At 42.8% G+C, this 18,069-nt stretch overlaps 1 protein-coding gene across 1 annotated transcript; it reads left to right on the forward strand.

Annotated features, from left to right (window-relative positions):
- Positions 1-4,082: 4,082 nt before the first annotated feature.
- On the forward strand, positions 4,083-5,896 carry LOC308081916 (high mobility group protein B2-like; the record flags this gene model as incomplete). The annotated part of the gene is made up of 2 exons (XM_080423532.1): positions 4,083-4,749; positions 5,811-5,896. 2 exons carry the CDS (start codon positions 4,083-4,085, stop codon positions 5,894-5,896), a joined length of 753 nt encoding a protein of 250 aa, XP_080279658.1.
- Between the last annotated feature and the right edge of the window lie 12,173 nt (positions 5,897-18,069).

The raw sequence follows: 18,069 nt of genomic DNA on the forward strand, positions 1-18,069 counted from the left end.
CTTTTCTGGATCAGTTCGCCGCATGCATTTTCGGAGCATGTTTTTTTTAAAGGTCAATCAATCGAACCATCGTGGTATATTTTGCGGAATATATTTAGCGATAAAATAATATATTGAATAACATATAAATGTAAACATTTTACTTTACAAGGCGTGAATTGTGTGGGAGATGTTTCTTCCTCCCTCATTTTGGGACAATAATGCAGAAGATTGTTACAGTTAGAGATAGTTACAGTTAACTAAAAGACTTCATAACTTCATAAATATTAGTATTTCAGTTCGTATTAACACTTTAATCAGTTACAGTAAATCAGTCTTTCTCCGCTGTGCTCAGGGGAATCATGTCTCACGCTATAAAGTAAGAAACTGCTCTCATTATATCCTCTGTCTTTTTCAGTCGCTTTACATATGCGATGCAAAGTCGATGCGAGTGTTTGTTTTGGTACTGCCTTGCTGGTGCATGTTTATGGTGACCCAATCTGGGAACCCATCGCCAACTAAAAATGAAAAACAGCGCCCTCTGCTGTTTTTTTACTTATTCATTTGGCTCTGGGCGGAGCTGAACGGACGACCCGTGCTCAGGGAAACCGGGGTTTTGGTCTGCCTTCAGCCTTTCACTTCCGGTGGTGCGACTGTTTTAATTCCCACTAACAATATTTCTCCACGGAACACTAGCACCATTTCTCCCAAAGAACATGGATCGTTTTGGTTATAAGCCCACTTGTTTCTATGATGAAAGAGCAATTTAAAATGTTATTAACTTTCCGTGGTTTTGTCGGCTTCGAGGACGCTATTGTTAAATGAGTTTCGGTTTGTTTCCAGTGGGGAACGAACGGCACACACGTAAATCCCGCCCACTCAGGAACGTGCTGGCCACTGGGAAATTTGGGACAATTCCAGAGCGGCGGCGCCATTCCAGGCCGACCAGGCCGCCAAGACAGGGCAAACAGCCTTTTTAATATTTTTGCTCCCGTTTTAGGATTATTACGGTCATTTCCGGGTCGCGTGGCCCAATTATTAGTTACGTTAATGTTTGGGCTGGGATGCTTTTCAGCAGTGGCGTAATTAACATAGGGTTGCTGGGTTAAAACAGTGACCCCCCCCCCCCCCCCCCCCCCCCGTTGGCAAAACGGTCCGGGGGGCGGTGGGCCGGTTCGGACCGAAATGCCAGGGCTGAATTTTGGTCCCAGCCCGCCCCTGCGCCCACTACATTTGATTGGGTAAAGCGCGGCATGCTTCCTGATCTGATGGCACGCCCACTTGTAGCCAATGTGCACGGGTTGTCAACACGGCTACCGACAGATTCAAGCGCAGCGATGGATCTGTTCTTGAGAGATTAATGGTGACCAGATCCAAACTGTTCATTTGAGGGACAGAAGTACCGCTTGTGTGGGACAATGTGGGACGGGCGGGAATTTATAGCAACTTATTACTTAAGTAGCTATTAAATGCCTTGATGTCATATTCTTCCATTCTTCCAATACTGCCTATCATTTTGTTATGAACCTTCTGTAGCAAGGGATATTTCTCATGTTATTTTAACATGCTTAAAAACATGTCTTGCTGGAAAAGAGACAATGAGAGAGATTTACAAGTGGAAAGCCAACTATTAGGAGGATAGGTTCAAAATGCAACAATTCATTTTGGACCGTTGCTTTTAAAACAAGCTAGCAAATAACTGTGTTCTAACTTGATTCTGTAGTAGACTACTCCTATTTTGCTTTCGATTAGATCAACGATGCTGCAGCGGTTCCTTTGAACATTGTCTCTCAACAAAATAAATGTGTCCCTATCATTTATTCACGTGCTGCTTTAGCCCTGAAACATGACTGTCATACCGAGCGTCATGTGAACCATGGCTAGTGCTACTTGAGCAGTGCTGTGTCCAGTGTGGTCCAGTCTAGTTTTCTGTGTGCTCATGTTAAGAGCTTCAGCAACAATCAGCGCACCTCTCAACACCTGCACATTGATTTATTGCGAACGCGGAAGTTCGCCGCGCCTCCGACCAAGTGGAGCTTACTATATCACCGTGCTTGGGTTGTGTGTGTGTCTGTCCCTTATTTATGGTCTGTCCGTGTGTGTTCACGCTCTCATTGGCTCGCGCCCCCATGTGACTCGAAACTCCGTGCTGAAATGCCAGCAGCTGCACTGCCTGTATACAGCCGGCAGAGTGCGGCAGAGTGCACTACAGTGTGGTTGAAATATAGCAGCCACAGTCAATCTGCGTTCGCTTCCAGCGTTCGCGCGTCTTACTTGTTAGGCTACTGTATGTACACTGGAGCCTGAAAAGTCATGGAAATGTGGGACTGTCCCACGCAAAGGGGGGCAACTGGTCACCCTATGCATGTTGGACAAAAACTGCATTTTCATGATGCGAAGCCTGTGGAGCTAGTTCAGACAGACAACTCAAGGCAGTCACATGCACTCTTCGCCTGATCAGGGCGGGCTAGTTAAATTGCCCACCTTATCATTCCTTGCTTCTCCTTGCTGCTCGCTGTGCTGCTCTGCTGCCTCTGCTGTCCATTGCCTCGCTACATGTCTACTGCTGCCCATGAAGTTTTGCAATCCCACCGTTTCCCCAGCATCCACCTGTGGGCTCCGTTTCTATATTTCCCTTTTTGGGTTTTAATTAATTCCCTGTAATTCTATTTGGCATATCACTTGATCATAACATTTTCATACTTACAGGGAATGAATAGAGACAGAGCCCTGACGACAAACTATCCTTCAGATATCTATGCTCAAATGTATGCTCAATAAAAATATATTGAACTCAATCCAAGAGTTGTCTGAAATACTGTTGGTGTGGTCGCTCAGAAAATGTTCAGGTGATGGAAAACATTTGTTGTAATTCTCGTCGTGACCGATGGTCGGATAGCTACAGTAGGGCTAAGGTGTGTGTGTGTGCGTGCGTGTGTGCGTGCGTGCGTGCGTGCGTGCGTGCGTGTGTGCGTGTGTGTGTGTGTGTGTGTGTGTGTGTGTGTGTAATGACATCGTAGGTGAAGACCTATATAGTCCTTATGCAAAGCAGGGGTTGGTCATGGGTGCAGGCAAGAATCTAACCATATGGCAACTTTAATACACAAATCTATCCTGTGCGCTACGTATATTTGTTTCCGCACGACGCCTTCTGGATTTGTGCGCGAACACTCATTCACAGCTTACAGGGAACATTGGTCTTGAGCTGATACTGTAAGTTTGGGAACCACTGGTCTAGAAGAGGGTCTATCTGTGAGTCTAAGCTTTTCCGGGGCTAATCTTGCAAACCGCGGGACCACTGCCACATTTCTTGTGCATGCTGCCAGTACGCAAAGGAAGGACCTCCATTTTCACATATGTATATTTGCCAGACCCAGGGGGTCGGCCTACATGAGGCTTTGTCGGTCTGTCCCTCTTTTCCTACCTGTCCCTCTTTTCCTACCTGTCCCTCTTTTCCTACCTGTCCCTCTTTTCCTACTTGTCCCTCTTTTTGATTGGCCAAGCTTCGCGTGACACGTAGTGCTCCGATCTTCCGATTTCAACCACTAGGGGTCTGGCAGTGCTCCAAGGAGCACCTTTTCTATTTTTGGGCGGTGTAGCCGCCCCTATAAGTGGGGTTGGGACACCTCATTAGTATTAGTTTCCTGCACTGTGATTGGCCCATTAGTAGACCCCTAGCTGTACTGTGATTGGCTGACTATATTGGCTGACTCTATTCAGCACTGTGATTGGCTAGCGAGACACATGATGACATTAATAACCTATAAATAGGATTATGCACTTCCAAAAAACAATTTTTGGAAGTGAGCTTCCATCACTATGATGACCACTGTGATGACCACACCGCCCACATCACACTGGGTGTGATTTTTAAGTATTTACAGCAACTTACATTTTATAATGGGAGTCACCGTCGGTCGGATCAGGCTGAAACCTTTCCCAAATATGGAATCATACGTCATGGATACGTCATAGATAATAGATAAGAGTCATTTATTTAGAACACCTTGTGAGTCAGGACACAGTTATCGACTAATCATTCAGCTAGTTATTTAATTAATCGGTTAAACAATCAGTTAAGATATTTTGCAACAATGGTGAGAATGTCAAGGAAAGACAAGAACAAGCCCCGTGGAAGGACCTCTTCTTATGCCTTCTTCGTCCAGGACTGTCGTAGGAATGCAGGGGCTACCGTCAACTTTACCCAGTTCTCGAAGGCATGCGCCCAGGAGTGGAATTCATTGTCGCCCAACGAGAAGAGGCAGTATGAGGACATGGCTAAGAGAGATAAGGTCCGCTATGACCGCGAGATGAAAGGCTATGTTCCTCCCCCAGGACTTATACGCAAGAAGAGGATGAAGGACCCCAACGCCCCCAAGAGGCCAGCTTCTGCATTCATCCTGTTCAGCGCCGAGCACCGACCTAGGATCATGCGTAGTAGCCCGTCTTTGCCCATTACGGAAATTGCCAGGCAGTTGGGGAAAATGTGGAACAGCCAGGGCCCCAGAGAGAAGGCTCCATTTGAGTCCAAAGCTGGCCAAATGAGGCAGAGATACGATGTGCAAATGAGAGCTTACCGTGCACGGGGCGGACCAAAGCGCTTCAAAGCTGCAGTTAGGAAGAGCGCCCGCGAACGACCAGTCGCTAAGAAGGCCGGAAAGAGGAAGGTCGGTAGGAGGAGGAAGGCCGGTAGGAGGAAGGCCCCTAAGAGGAGGGCAGTTAGGAGGAGGAGGGCTTCCAGCAAGAGGAGGGCCCCTAAGAGGAGGGCTGGTAGGAAGTCTCGTAGTAGGTCAGGTAGTAGAGGACGCCGTTGATGTGATGACGAGGACGAAGATGAGAGGCGGATGAAGATGTTGACTAGGTCGGGGGGAGGGTGACCTTATGGGCTTTATTTCTATGAAACAAGAATGTGAAACTTGCAATGCAGTGCTTGATTGACATGGGTTAGTTCATGGTCTGGACTGGTGTCCCCTGTGTGTCTTAATTTAAACAGTTTGTCATTTTGATACCGCTTTTAACCATTGCAGGTTCAAAGTTCAAAACCATCACAGCAGTAAGACTTTTTATTTAAACTGTTTGTTTTTTCTCCTTTTTATTGTACAACCGGGAAAATGTGTAGTTAAATGAGGATTAAACTTTTTTTTTGGCAGCAGTCTTTAGCAGTCTTTAAAGAACTTTCTCCATCTAGAAGGAATTAATGGTCTCCTGAAGACATGCAATTATTAGAAGTATCTGACAAATACATTACCAGCTAGACCAGATGGCCGAATCGGCATGTCTTTTTTTAACATTTTAGAGTGGCCAATAATTTTTTACCCTTTTTAAAAATTTGGTCAGTTAATTCCCTCCCCATTCCCACTGGCTCACCTGCCCGCGAGGAACCCCCACTGGGAGGACATAGCTCCTCCATCCTACCCCGCCCATTCAACACCCCAGCCCATAGGAGTACGGTGCCCTCCCCGCCCTACTTCCCTCCCCTAAATGGGGACGACCACTTTTGTTCGTATAGACGCTCATCCAAACTAGATGTGCTGAGCGAGATGCCTCCGCTCGATGTTTGATGTTTCTGGGTGTATTGCTCCAATCCTCTGAATAGGAAAGTGATACTGATCTCCAAAAGTTGAACTATTCTACTAGAGGCGCTCTGGGCGCTATGCCAAAAAACACTGGACACGGTGAACAGGAGTGCGCCTAGTCCTAACGTGACTTTACCTTAGAAATGCATGGCAGAAAGCACTGGTAAGCTCAAAAATGAAATTCTGTGGACTGGTTTGTATGACCTCCGTGAGATTTATATATATTTTTTGTGCTTGTTTTTTGTTTTCTTTTAGCCCTGTTAGCGGTGGTGGAGAACTATGGATCACTACTGACTGGATTGCCATGGAATTTGCTGTGCTTCCTGGAGGATGACCCCTAAGGAACTTCTGGTAACATCTCATAATCTGATGGGCAAATGACCATGAAATCTGCTTTGCACATTTATTCTCCCTGGAGAATGAACCCTACACATTTTTTGAAATCCCAAAATCTAATTGTTAGATTACCATGACACTTGCTGAGCACAGTGACCTTGAGACCTTTCCTCTTGCACACCCTCAGGCCAAATTGTCAAGATATCTCATTATCTAAATGGCAGATTGCAAGGTGCACCCTACTGATTTTTAGGGCGCCATAGTTGAATGGGTACAGAGGCTGTCTTGGAATCAGAAGGTCCCGGGTTCTCCCCCCCCCCCCTGCTCGGCCAGTCATAGTTGAGGCGACACATAGAAGTGTCCCTGAGCAAGACACTTGCTGCTCCCCACCGAGCGCTCATCAGTGAGCAAGCCAAATGTTGGGTGAATTCAGAAAAGGTACCTCCATGATGATACTATATATTTTTGGTGACCCTTTCCTCAATCACCACCCACAGGCAAAAATGTCCATGTGTTTATAGGAGTGGCTTTGCAGGAAGTTAACCGTCTATGAGAGGGTCTGTGTGTCTTGTCTGCCCGGAGCTAATTCCGGAAACCGCCAGACTTTGTATGCATGCTTCCGGTAGGCCACAGAAGTTACTTTTTTCCACGTAATTTATATTTTTTACTTTTTGAAATCAATGCCAAATTTCTTGTGCACACTGTCACCAAGCGTATGTAGAATCCAAAGATGTTTTTGTTCACATATGTTCTATACCTTTTGAAATATATAACTTTTTTTTAAATAATGGAAGCCACTGGGCTCAGTGTCTGTGTGTCTGTCCAGAGATAATCTCACAAACTGCTGGACCGATCAAATCTCTTGTGCACACTGTCGCCAGGCTCCAGTAGATTTCCACTATTTTTTGTTAACATAATGTTCTATTCTTTTTTAACTATAACACTTTTTTTTTAATAATGGAAGTCAAACCGCTGGGTCGATTAACGCCAGGCTCACATAGTATCTCACCATTTTCCCCACCTTGTGTTCTATACTTTATCTTTAACAGAGCACTTCACCCATTTTCAACCTTGTCTTCAAATAAGATGTGGTACCATTTGTGTCTACTCGCTCTCGTCTCAGAGGTGCGCTGTGGACAGTTCAGGCCATTGTCATCAGGTTTGGTAATTTCAAACACAATTTTTTGTTGTTGCAAGAACTATTTCAGTGTGTTAATTTTCCAAGATGAGAAAGACTGTAGGTTCCATTAGCTTGGAATCCCCATGATGTCATTGGTAAGCAGGTTTCTGAACAGTCCACATCCCTCCTCTGTGACAGAGTGAGTAGTCAGAAATGGTACCATCTTTTAATTAGCATCAGTGAGGACCAATTATATGAAGATACGGTTGGAAATGGGTGAAGGTCTACTTTAACTTTAATCATATATATGGAAGTCAATGGGGCTCGCTTGACTGTGATTCCGTCCGGAGATAATCTCGCGAACCGCTGGACCGATCAAAGCAAAAGTTATTGTCACCAGGCTCACGTAGAATCCCACTATTGTTCGTTCACATGTCCTACACCTTTTGAAATATTTTAATGTAACATTTTTTAAATAATGGAGGTCAATGGGGATCAGCGTGTGTCTGTCCGGAGTTAAATGCGCAAACCACTGGACTGGTGAACACAGAATGTGCACACTGCCGCCAGGCTCATGTAGAATCCCCACACATTTTTGTTCACATTCTTTTGAATTACTTTTTTTGAATAATGCTTGGAATGGAGCTCTGTGTCTGTTTACAGAGCTAAACTTGCAAAATGCTGGATTGATCAATGTCTAATTTCTTGAGCCACTGTCACCAGGCTCATGTAGAATCCCACAAATGTTGGTTCACAATATTTTAACTAACCTTCTTTTTAAATAATGGAACTCGTGAGGCTCGGCTTGTCTGTTGTGTCTGTCCGGAGCTAATCTAGCAAACTGCTGGATTAGCAGATTTCTTGTGCACAGTTTCCAGGATCACGTACAATCCCACACATCTTTGCTAACATATTTTACATATTGAAATATTGAACTTAAACTTTTTTTTAAATAACGGATAATGGAAGTCAGCGGGACTCGACGGGTCTGTTTCTTTCCAGAGCTAATTTAGCAAACCCCAAGTTTTTGTTCACATACTGTAATTAGGTTTAGACTGACGAGTGTCAGTTGTTAGTTTTTTTATGTTGTATTTATGGTTTTGTGTGGATCCCAGGAAGACTAGTGACCGTGGCAGCAGAAGCTAAAATAAATAATTCTACACTCAAATATTTAACAAACCTTTTTTTATAATGGAAGTCAAAAATAGGGCTCGGAGTGTCTATGTGTCTGTCTGGAGCTAATCTCGCAAACCATTGGACCGATCAATGCCAAATGTCTTGCGCAGAATGTCACCAGGTTCACGCAGAATCCCACAAATTGTAATATTTCAACGTTTCTCAGGCCAAGGATCCCTTAGCTATGTGAGAGACGAGGCAGGGACCCCCACTACATGTGTATATTGTAGAAAATTGTAGCAACTTGAAAAGAGGCTTTCAAAGCTAGTTCACCATATTTGTCTGATTGTCTCATCAATGTCTGTTGACCGTTGAGAAATCTGAGACTATAGTATTCCATAGGTTTTTTCTTTGTGACTATGGGTTACCTCCAAGTGATGCAGCTTCGATCGCTTCATATAGATTAATTTGACAGCAGTTAAACATCAGTTTTGTGTAAATTAAATGTTTTTATTTGTTTGTTTGTTTACATAATTATTATCTTTGCGAATAATATGCTGGATTCGTGTTTAATCTATATATTTTTTTTTGTGTGAATAAAATGTGATTTTGGACACGGCCCTAAAGCGTTGAAGGCTTGGACCGCTGGTTGAAACGACTAAAGGGAGCCACTCCGAAAAAACACCAGACCTCGACCAGTAATGTCCATTAATAACACAGTTAAAGGTATACTACAGTATGTAACTTTTCTAGCTTTCTGTTTGTAAACAAGGAATAAAACTTGGGCGCTCGCTTGCATTTCCATGAACAAAATATTACACAGAGTTTGAAATAGCATCCCTTTGGACACCCTTGTGCTGTTATTGGTTGGAAGCTCTCAAAAAGTAACACCCAAATAAGCCCCCGTCTACCAAAACAACTGTTAAAATTCCAAAATACACTGATAAGGCATTGTATTTCTGCAGGTAAACACTGATAACTGCTGGTATAGGGGAAATGATGGATAACATATATCTTAAACATTACTAAGTAGAGGCAGCAGCCACATTTTTATTTTATTTTATTTTATTCATGAAGTGGGAAGACATGAAGTGGAGGAGAGAGACAGTACAAGAATAGGACACTGATGTAGTTCAAAGAGATTACAGCAATGTACACAGTTCATAAAAACTCCTGATGCCAAGTGAACAGTTTGATTATCCAAATTTTTTCTATAATGTTCATGGGCGCATTATCCTTTGTGCTGAATATTATGATTTTTGTTTTAACGAAGTGGAAAGACGTGAAGCAGAGGAGACAGCACAAGAATAGAGCAGAGCATGGAGATAAAAGGGAGCCACTATAATAAAGACTACAGTACAGCCAGACAACTAACTACAGCATAGTTAAGCATAGATAAGCTCACAAGTTGTACCCCCCCCCCCCCATTCCCCCTATGTGCAAAATACAGTATGAGGGGGAATTTCAGGCCCTGGTTGTGTTATACGAGGCCGTTTTGGCCTATAACTTAGGAATCATGGATCATGAATGATACTCCCTTTACAGGCCATGGCCATTTACGCCTAAATAGATTTTCTTCCATTTTGTATTTTCTTTAGAAAACCTTTTGCTACTATAGATTTCAAAATATCAAAAGTGAATAGTTGCCCAGTATGTTGTACTAGCTAGGCAAGCCTGGTGGAGATTATGCACTCAAAGGAGTACCCCTTTCTAGTTGAAATATTAGACTTTTTTTGTAATCAATGAAAATGGGGATCAGACTCTCCACATTTTGAGACACGTTATAGATATGTCATAGACAGGCCACACTATGTGTTATTAGACTCCATTTAGTTTTTTTTATTAACCACCTATAACCACATTAACTACTCAAACCCTGGTATAGTTCATGGACAAAGTCATTCTCATCCAGAAATTGCTCACGTGATGTCAGACAAACGGACAGCTGGTAAAAAGATGAACAGAAACACATAGCTGATAGAATAAGAAAAGATGGACATGCAGACAGGCATGATTAGACAGACATCAGACAGACAGGTGGCACAAGGCGATGCCACTTGATACACATTCTACATCGCACGCACCACGCACGCACAGTCGCACACAAGATTAAAAAACAAAAGAGAGCAGCTTTCAAGGTCACAAAGATGAGATAGCTAAGCCCAATTCTCATTCAAGTCCCTCTTCTCCCTCTCCTTCACATTCTTTTTTCCTCATCTATTTTTTTTTCTCTCTCTCTCTGTGTCTCTTTCACTCTGCGCTCTCTCTGTCCTCTCGCTGATCGGGCAGCAGACAGCGTGTAAGTGCCCTAACCCACAGAAGTCTCTAGGAGCTCTTGTGATTGGCTGTGCTCCGTAGCACTGTTCACAATCGATTAAGGTACGGTGAGCTCCCGCTAACAGCTTTTCTCTGCTGTGCGTATGGCTTATATAGACTCCAACTTTGCCCTTAACCCTTCATCCACTCTGTCCATCCCCTCTCTATTACTCCTTTTCCACTTTAACTTTCATTTTCAAAGCACCCTCCCCCTAAAACATTTGGGTAACAATGTAACCCATGTCTGTAATGCATTATAAGTATGTTTATACAGTATATACAGTATACAGTATGACACTATAATTACAGTTATTAGCACTCATAAGAACTCATAATGCTTTATAACAACACTCATACATCATACTGCATTTTATAATGATATAATGATAATAATAATAATAATTATTATTATTATTATTATAATCGTAATACTTTATAATTGCTGGTCAGTGGTCACTCATGGATTTTTGGGCGGTGTAGCCGCCCCTATAAGTGGGGTTGGGACATCTCATTAGCTGTACTGTGATTGGCTCATTAGTACACCCCTAGCTGTACTGTGATTGGCTGACTCTATTGGCTGACTCTATTCAGCACTGTGATTGGCTAGCGAGACACATGGGGATTATAATTTTCAGTTGTAATACATCATTATAATCAATTATACTGCATTGTAGTGTGATTAAAAGTCACTAGGTGTCATTAGGTGTTTTATGTTAACGGCGGTCAGCCTCCCATGCTATGGCATCATAACCCGACTAGACACGCCTGCCTGCCCTGGTGACTGCTCGCAAGTTGTCGCAACTTAATCTCTCAAGAACAGATTCTGCTCTGCGTTTGAATCTGTTGGGGAGGTTCGTCATAACATGTACGCAGTAGCCTACAAGTGGGCGTGCCTTCAGATCAGGAAGCAGGCCGCGCTTTACCCAATCAAATGTAGTGGGCGGGATTCACGTGTCCGTCGATCCTTCCCCACTCAAAACAAACCGAAACGAATTTAACAATAGCGTCCGCGGAGCAGACAAAACCACGGAAAGATATTCACATTTTAACTTGCTCTTTCATCATAGAAACAAGTGGGCTTATAACCAAAACGATCCATGTTCTCTGGGAGAAGTGGTGTTAGTGTTCCGTGTAGAAATATTTTAGTGGGAATGAAAACATAGTCGCACCACCGGAAGTGATGCGCTGAAGGCAGACCAAAACCCCGGTTTCCTTGCGCACGGGTGCGACTGAGATAGTCAAAAACAGCAGAGGGCGCTGTTTTTCCTTTTTATTTGGCGCTGGGTCCCCAGATTGGTCGCAACTTAACTATCCATTCCAGTGGAGTTTGGGCTGTTTTGGGTGTGTTTTGAATTGCTACTCGTAAAAATGCGTGGAACCAAATGTACCCATAAGGGTCTTATTTGTACCCTCTAAGAGATAAATGAACCGTAAGTTAAATTTAGTTCAATTCACAGCAGGCGAAAACACTGATTTTGGGCTACAAGGCAACCAAAGGCATGGCACCCCCATATTTTCAAAGCCTGAGCCAACCCTTCAACCCCTCCCACTCACTCAGCTAACACAGGAAAGATGTCTAAACCCTCCCTAAAATACCTGGGACAACCCGGGTCGGAACGGCATACTCACTTTGCATTTTCCACCGTAATCTGAAGACTCACCTTTTCAGACTCCACCTCACCACCTGCTGTAGCACCTCACTCTTCCTATACCCCTTCCTGCCACCTTCTACCTCGATTGCTAGCTATTGACCAATATATAGCTACCATGCAGACATATCTTGGTCAATTGCTCTCATGTTTTTGTTACTTAGGTTGTTTTCTTGACCACAATGTTAAGAATGTAATTTAAACAGATGCTAGGTTCTTGGTTTACCTGTGATCCTAGGTACACTGGCCCTCATTTATTAATGGAGTGTACAAACCAGCTTATATTTGAGCCCACACATCCAATAAGAAATTATAACACAAATAAAACTAAAATACGACTTTCGTAACAGCGCAAGTCCTGTCAACTAATGTGTCATGATATATCCGAAGAATACGGTCTGGGGAAGCATTTTTTTTTAAAGATATTCTTTATTAATTCTAGCCATAAGTAAAGTAAAATATCCTAAACGAAAACCTGAATCATGAATTAAATAATAAATAGCCTAAGCGTTGTCTGTTTCCCGTACGTTGTTGAATGACACCAATCACATCGTCATGATTGGAATAAGTTTGGGTTTTAATTTAACCCCAGAGCAGAGCGCACTGATAGTGGAGACGCGCACACTGCTATTTTGCTCAATAAAGGAGTGCTGCTGTCGCCCGTGGGCGAGAGCCGTGACACCACGTTTATGAGAGATATATAAACGTTTGTGGAGTGCCTGATTCATGGAGGCTGGTGTGTGGTGGGCTGGTTTGGTTACCTACAGTATATCTCCGATCTCCCGCTGCCAATGAAGATCACTTGCGCTGGGAACAGACGATATTCGAGCGTCGGGTATATCCTTAAACGAGGTTCCACATAACTCCAGAAAGACGTAGCCTGTAGGCTACCCAAGTTGGGAGACTTCACTCTCATGTCATAGAATTATTCCAGCGCAGCAGTCCCCAAAATCCTCTCGCATATGTATGCGCTCATCTTAACACAGAGCCAGTAAAGCACTGTTTAAATGGTTGAATGATTAAGTATCTAACTTGTAACATTGTAAATATGTTATATGGTTTTTAATTGCTCGATTTTAATTGCTTGTACACTTGGAAATATCCTACCAATTTCATATGACACATCGTTGATGTATGCCTTTATAAAATATATTTTTTCACATGTATTATTTATTAGTTTTAGAGCTATACATTTTTGGAGTGAATACATATGTTTAGATGCCTGTCAGATAGTCAGACAATGCTGCTCCGCATGTTTACGATGGGACAAACGGGTGTAGACAAATCCTACACGCCCTTAGACCAGACGTGAGATCTGAGCGTGCCGTACGCTCAAGTCAAAGTCACGATAGATTGATAAATTCCGACAATTGCGGTGATCTCGCCGTACGTCCATTATTTGGTCTACACCACTTTGATAAATGCAGAGAGTAATGTCTCTCTGCATTCTATGTATGCGGCTACCTTGCTTATTGTAAATCGCTCTGGATAAGAGCGTCTGCTAAATGCTTAAATTGTGATTTGTAAATTGAGGATGACGTGCAATGACAAATATCACCCTCTCCGCCTGGACTTCCCTCCTCCAAACATGGCCAATTGTGTTTATGTATGCTTGGCCAAGTCAGATACACCCCCTAGACATTTTGTTTACCAATTTGAAAAGTATTTTTGTATTAAGGTCCTTGGCCTGCTGCACAATGATGCTGGACTCCCTTGAAGTATGCAAGATTAGCTGTGGACAGATAGAGACACACACAGCTGTGGACAGACATAGAGACACACACAGGGCCAAACCCATGATCTCCTAGCAGAGATAATGCATATCTTACCCTCTGCTTCCTTTATCCAGTACTGTCACCCTTAATTTCCCTCATTATTCCAACCACTGTCTTTAGTGGGAGAGAGAGAGAGAGAGAAAGAACTTGAGAAATGCATTATGACAGAAATTACCACTCATGAAAGAAATTACAATAAACATGAGGGATATTACGCATAATTTCAGGTCTTGACTTTGTGCATGTGCGTGCATGCACTCAAACACGCATGTTCAGTTGTGCATGTTCATGAATTGTATAGTTTTTTTTATTTGAAACTGTAATGTGTAGGCGTAAGTCTCACACAAAGACCTATACAAACATTTGTATGGAATGAAAATTCAGTCATTATATGGTCACCCTCATGTCAGTTGAAACACACTACAGGTGAAGGTTCTTTGTCTGCTCAACTCACATGGAAGATTGCCAGTGCAACTTCTGTCTCCACAACTGAAGGTCAAAGGTGACCAGCTCTTACAGTTCCAAAAGGGGCAAGAAATGACCATGAAATTACTCCGGACAGCTCATATCACTATATTTACGCCATTGTTTACTGCATGGTCTACTTGTGAAAATTCCCCCACTTGTGAAAAGTTGTCTTTGGGTGAATGGTGTGCAAATTTGTTATACCTTGGCCTATGACCAACCATTCCAAATTCCAAATGCACAAAGTTTTGTGCAAATACATTGATCCGTTCATGTTATGTGGACAAAGAAATCACCTGTTTCAGCTGGCATTAAGGTGAGTAGATAATGACAGACTAATGTTTTTTTACATTCCTTTAATGAAGTGTGACATGAAAATAAATACACTACCTTGAATTTTTATTTTCTCCTTACATGGATAACTATCCAACCATTAAATCATTATTGGCTGCACCTGTTCTGCCAGAGCAAGAACCGACAAAAGCAGAAAAGCGTCTTCATCAACAATGTTTTACACAAAATACACAATCGTGAGTTCATAGCTTTTTTGTAAGACTGTTCACGTAGAGGTCAGAGTAGAATGGAACATTGCCTGAAGAAAATGGTGTATTTTTTTCTCCGTCCATGGATTTTATTATCAAAAGGCAGTGAACCATTCCCCCAGAGACACAAAGATGTGCAGTGAGAGAGGCCGACGGCCTGATCTGCCCGGACAGAATGTTCTTTTCTTGTTTTTTCCCCCCTTTTTCTTTTGTTGCTCACAGAACACGATAAAGTGCCATTTAACTCCTGTGCTTGCCTTTGCAGACGCCTGCAGCAGCAACAGTTTCCTGTCTGATATAAATGTAGAATACATGTACAACATACAGCATTCTATTCTAATACTGTCCTGTATGCCAGTGGTTCTCAAACGTTTTCATGCATGTCAAGGACCCCCAAATTAATGTGTATTTAATAATAAAAAAAATTGCCTTTCAAATTAGTATTTGGCCGCAGACCCCCATTTGATTTGGTGCCAGGGACCATTACAATACTCAAAGATTTGTCAACATTTGTCTTTTTTCCCCTCTAAAATAATCTACAAGCTCACAACGTGTGGCATCGCAACGCGTCATGAGCTTGTAGATCTGCTATTATGGAATAGCCGGGGAAAAAAATTGGGCTTAGGTGTTCAAACTGGACCCCATGGAACCCCCTCAAGGACCCCTTGGGTTCCCCGGACCCCACTTTGTGGACCGCTGTTATACAGTCATGTTGACATTGAATGTTTGGCTGGCAGCATCATAGTAAACCTGACTGAGAGCTGCTCAGCAGTTGTTCTGTTCTCTGTAATCATCTCCTTATCACCAAGGTTACAGTGCTCTCGCTCTCCTCATGCTCCTTGGTGTTTCCATCACATGTGTTGAATGTACTGTAGGCTTGTTCCATATAACATATTATCTTCACGAGACGATGAGTTGCAGACGATATCTGATGACGTTGTTGCATATTACAGTATGTTACGCTATACCAAATGCATGCATTAGTTTTATCCCAGTGCGTTTGGGTCGCCTGCCTGTGAATGTGTGTGAATCTCTGCTTGGCGGCAGCGTTGCCATGTCCACTTATTATGAGCGACTTTGGGCTTGTTTTTCTGTTAAAGGACGACTTCACCCATTTTCAACCGATCTTCATATAATTGGTCCTCACTAATGCTCATGATAAAATGGTACCATTTTCTTCTACTCGGTCTGTGTCTCAGAGGAGGGCTGTGGACAGTTCAGAAACCATCTACCAGTGACATCATCGATGAGGAATCCAAGCTAATAGAAACTGCAGGCTTTCTATTCCTGGAAAGTTGCAATGCAATAATAGAAACCATTGTTCTCGCGTTAATAAAAATCTAAATAATAAACTTGAAATCTTGTTTATCATGAGTATTAGTGAGGACCAATTATATGAAGATAGGTTGAAAATGGGTGAAGTCGTCCTTTAAGTCGCTTGTAAATATTGGTGGTTGCGTTTTTTGGGGATGGCTTCCTAATGTTCTTAGAACCAGTAGTTCTCAAATATTTTCATGTCAATGACCCTCAAAATCATACGTATTTGTCCGTGGACCCCCATCTGAAAATATTTTGTGCTGTGACCCCCTATAAAAGATTTGTGTTAATATTTTATTTTTCAATTTTTTCAAGATGATATTTTGAAAATAGCAGATCTACAAGCTCACAACACGTTGCAATGTGACACGTTGTGAGCTTGTAGATCGTGGTATATATATGGTTGTATATACTGTATGGTTAAAGTAACTAATTTAGCTGGAGACCCCCTGTGTGTGTGCTCATGCGGCCTAGTCGCTTCTTTTGGGCTTTTTTTCACAGATTATTTCTGTCTCAAAATCTGGCAACACTGCTTGACAGGAGCAGGTATAGGTTTAGGTTTCAGATTACAGGGCTACATTACGCTTTGACTCAAGAGGCTGTTGTTGGCATAACCACAGGCTGGTTTTCGAGTTGTTTTTGTGTCACTACATTTCTCTTCATAAATCAATGGTATATTTACTACTACAGCAGACATTTCAGTGAAGGCATTTCAAGAATGCAGTTGCCAACAGGTTCTAATCGCCCCGTCACTGATCTAATTTCCATTGTTGATGCGTTCGATTGAATGATGGTCAACTACTTAAATCCTACATACGTCATGGTACAATACGTCAAATAGCGATCTACAGGCTCACAACTCGTCATAACTTGTCACTGAGCTTGTAGATCTGCTATTTTTGACAAACTTGAACATAATTTGCCATACTGTATGTTGAGCTATTTTTGCAAGATTTATGCCCACAATAGAGACGCTAGGGTTGTGTTGGTTTGTTGCCGTTTCTTTTACTTTTTTACAGATCTATTTATTTGTATTTACATTTTGCACAATATCATAAAAATATTTTTTTTACTGAAATATCTTGACTATTCAAAAGTAAATATCAACCAAGCCTAACTGAATGGATTCATAAAATGTCTCTAAAAACCACATAACAAAGAGAAGAAGAGATGATATGTAAATCTATTTGTCACCCAAAAGTGACAAACTGAAATCCCCAAATCAAAGAATGCAAGCACGTCCAACTTCCAGGGTCTGGCATACAGTAGATGCCTCAAAGCCTTCTGGGTAGCGTAGTTCATAATGTGACTTCTCTTCCTTTCCCATCCTGTATCCAATCTAAGCGCCCCTGATGGCAGGTGTCACGCTTAATGGAGGAACAAGCATGTCCCCCATCTCGGAACAGACGTGACCCTGCGGGCCCCAGCCAGGCTCCTCGTGTCTGCTGAGAGAGAGAGTGATCTTCTTAGAAACATGTCGGTGGATGGTGTCCCCTGCATAGCGCTCCTCTTCTTAGAGCAGTAATCACAGCCGACTGCATGTCACAGTGCCCTGCTCTAATTGGCCTGTCACTCTCCGTGCACTAGGGGGAGGGGCTGGCCTTTTGTGGGGCTGCCATGGCGACTGGGCTATTTAATGAGAGCGAGCACGCTGTGACTAATGACATCCCTGAGCCCATCGGATATCCACCAAATGGACAATTTGCTGCATCACTCACACGCTCGGCACAACAATACACAAAAAAAAACGCACGCGTGTCACCGTGCTCCGGCCACAATTGAATCGAAAAAGACGGGTTTTCTCACTCTCGGGTTTCACCGGCACAACTCGATGCCCTGCCTTTTGGACACATAGGAGCCAGAGTAGATATTAAACTG

This window comes from Gymnoscopelus braueri, assembly GCF_963280865.1.
Source record: "Gymnoscopelus braueri genome assembly, chromosome: 3".
Classification (NCBI taxonomy): domain Eukaryota; kingdom Metazoa; phylum Chordata; class Actinopteri; order Myctophiformes; family Myctophidae; genus Gymnoscopelus; species Gymnoscopelus braueri.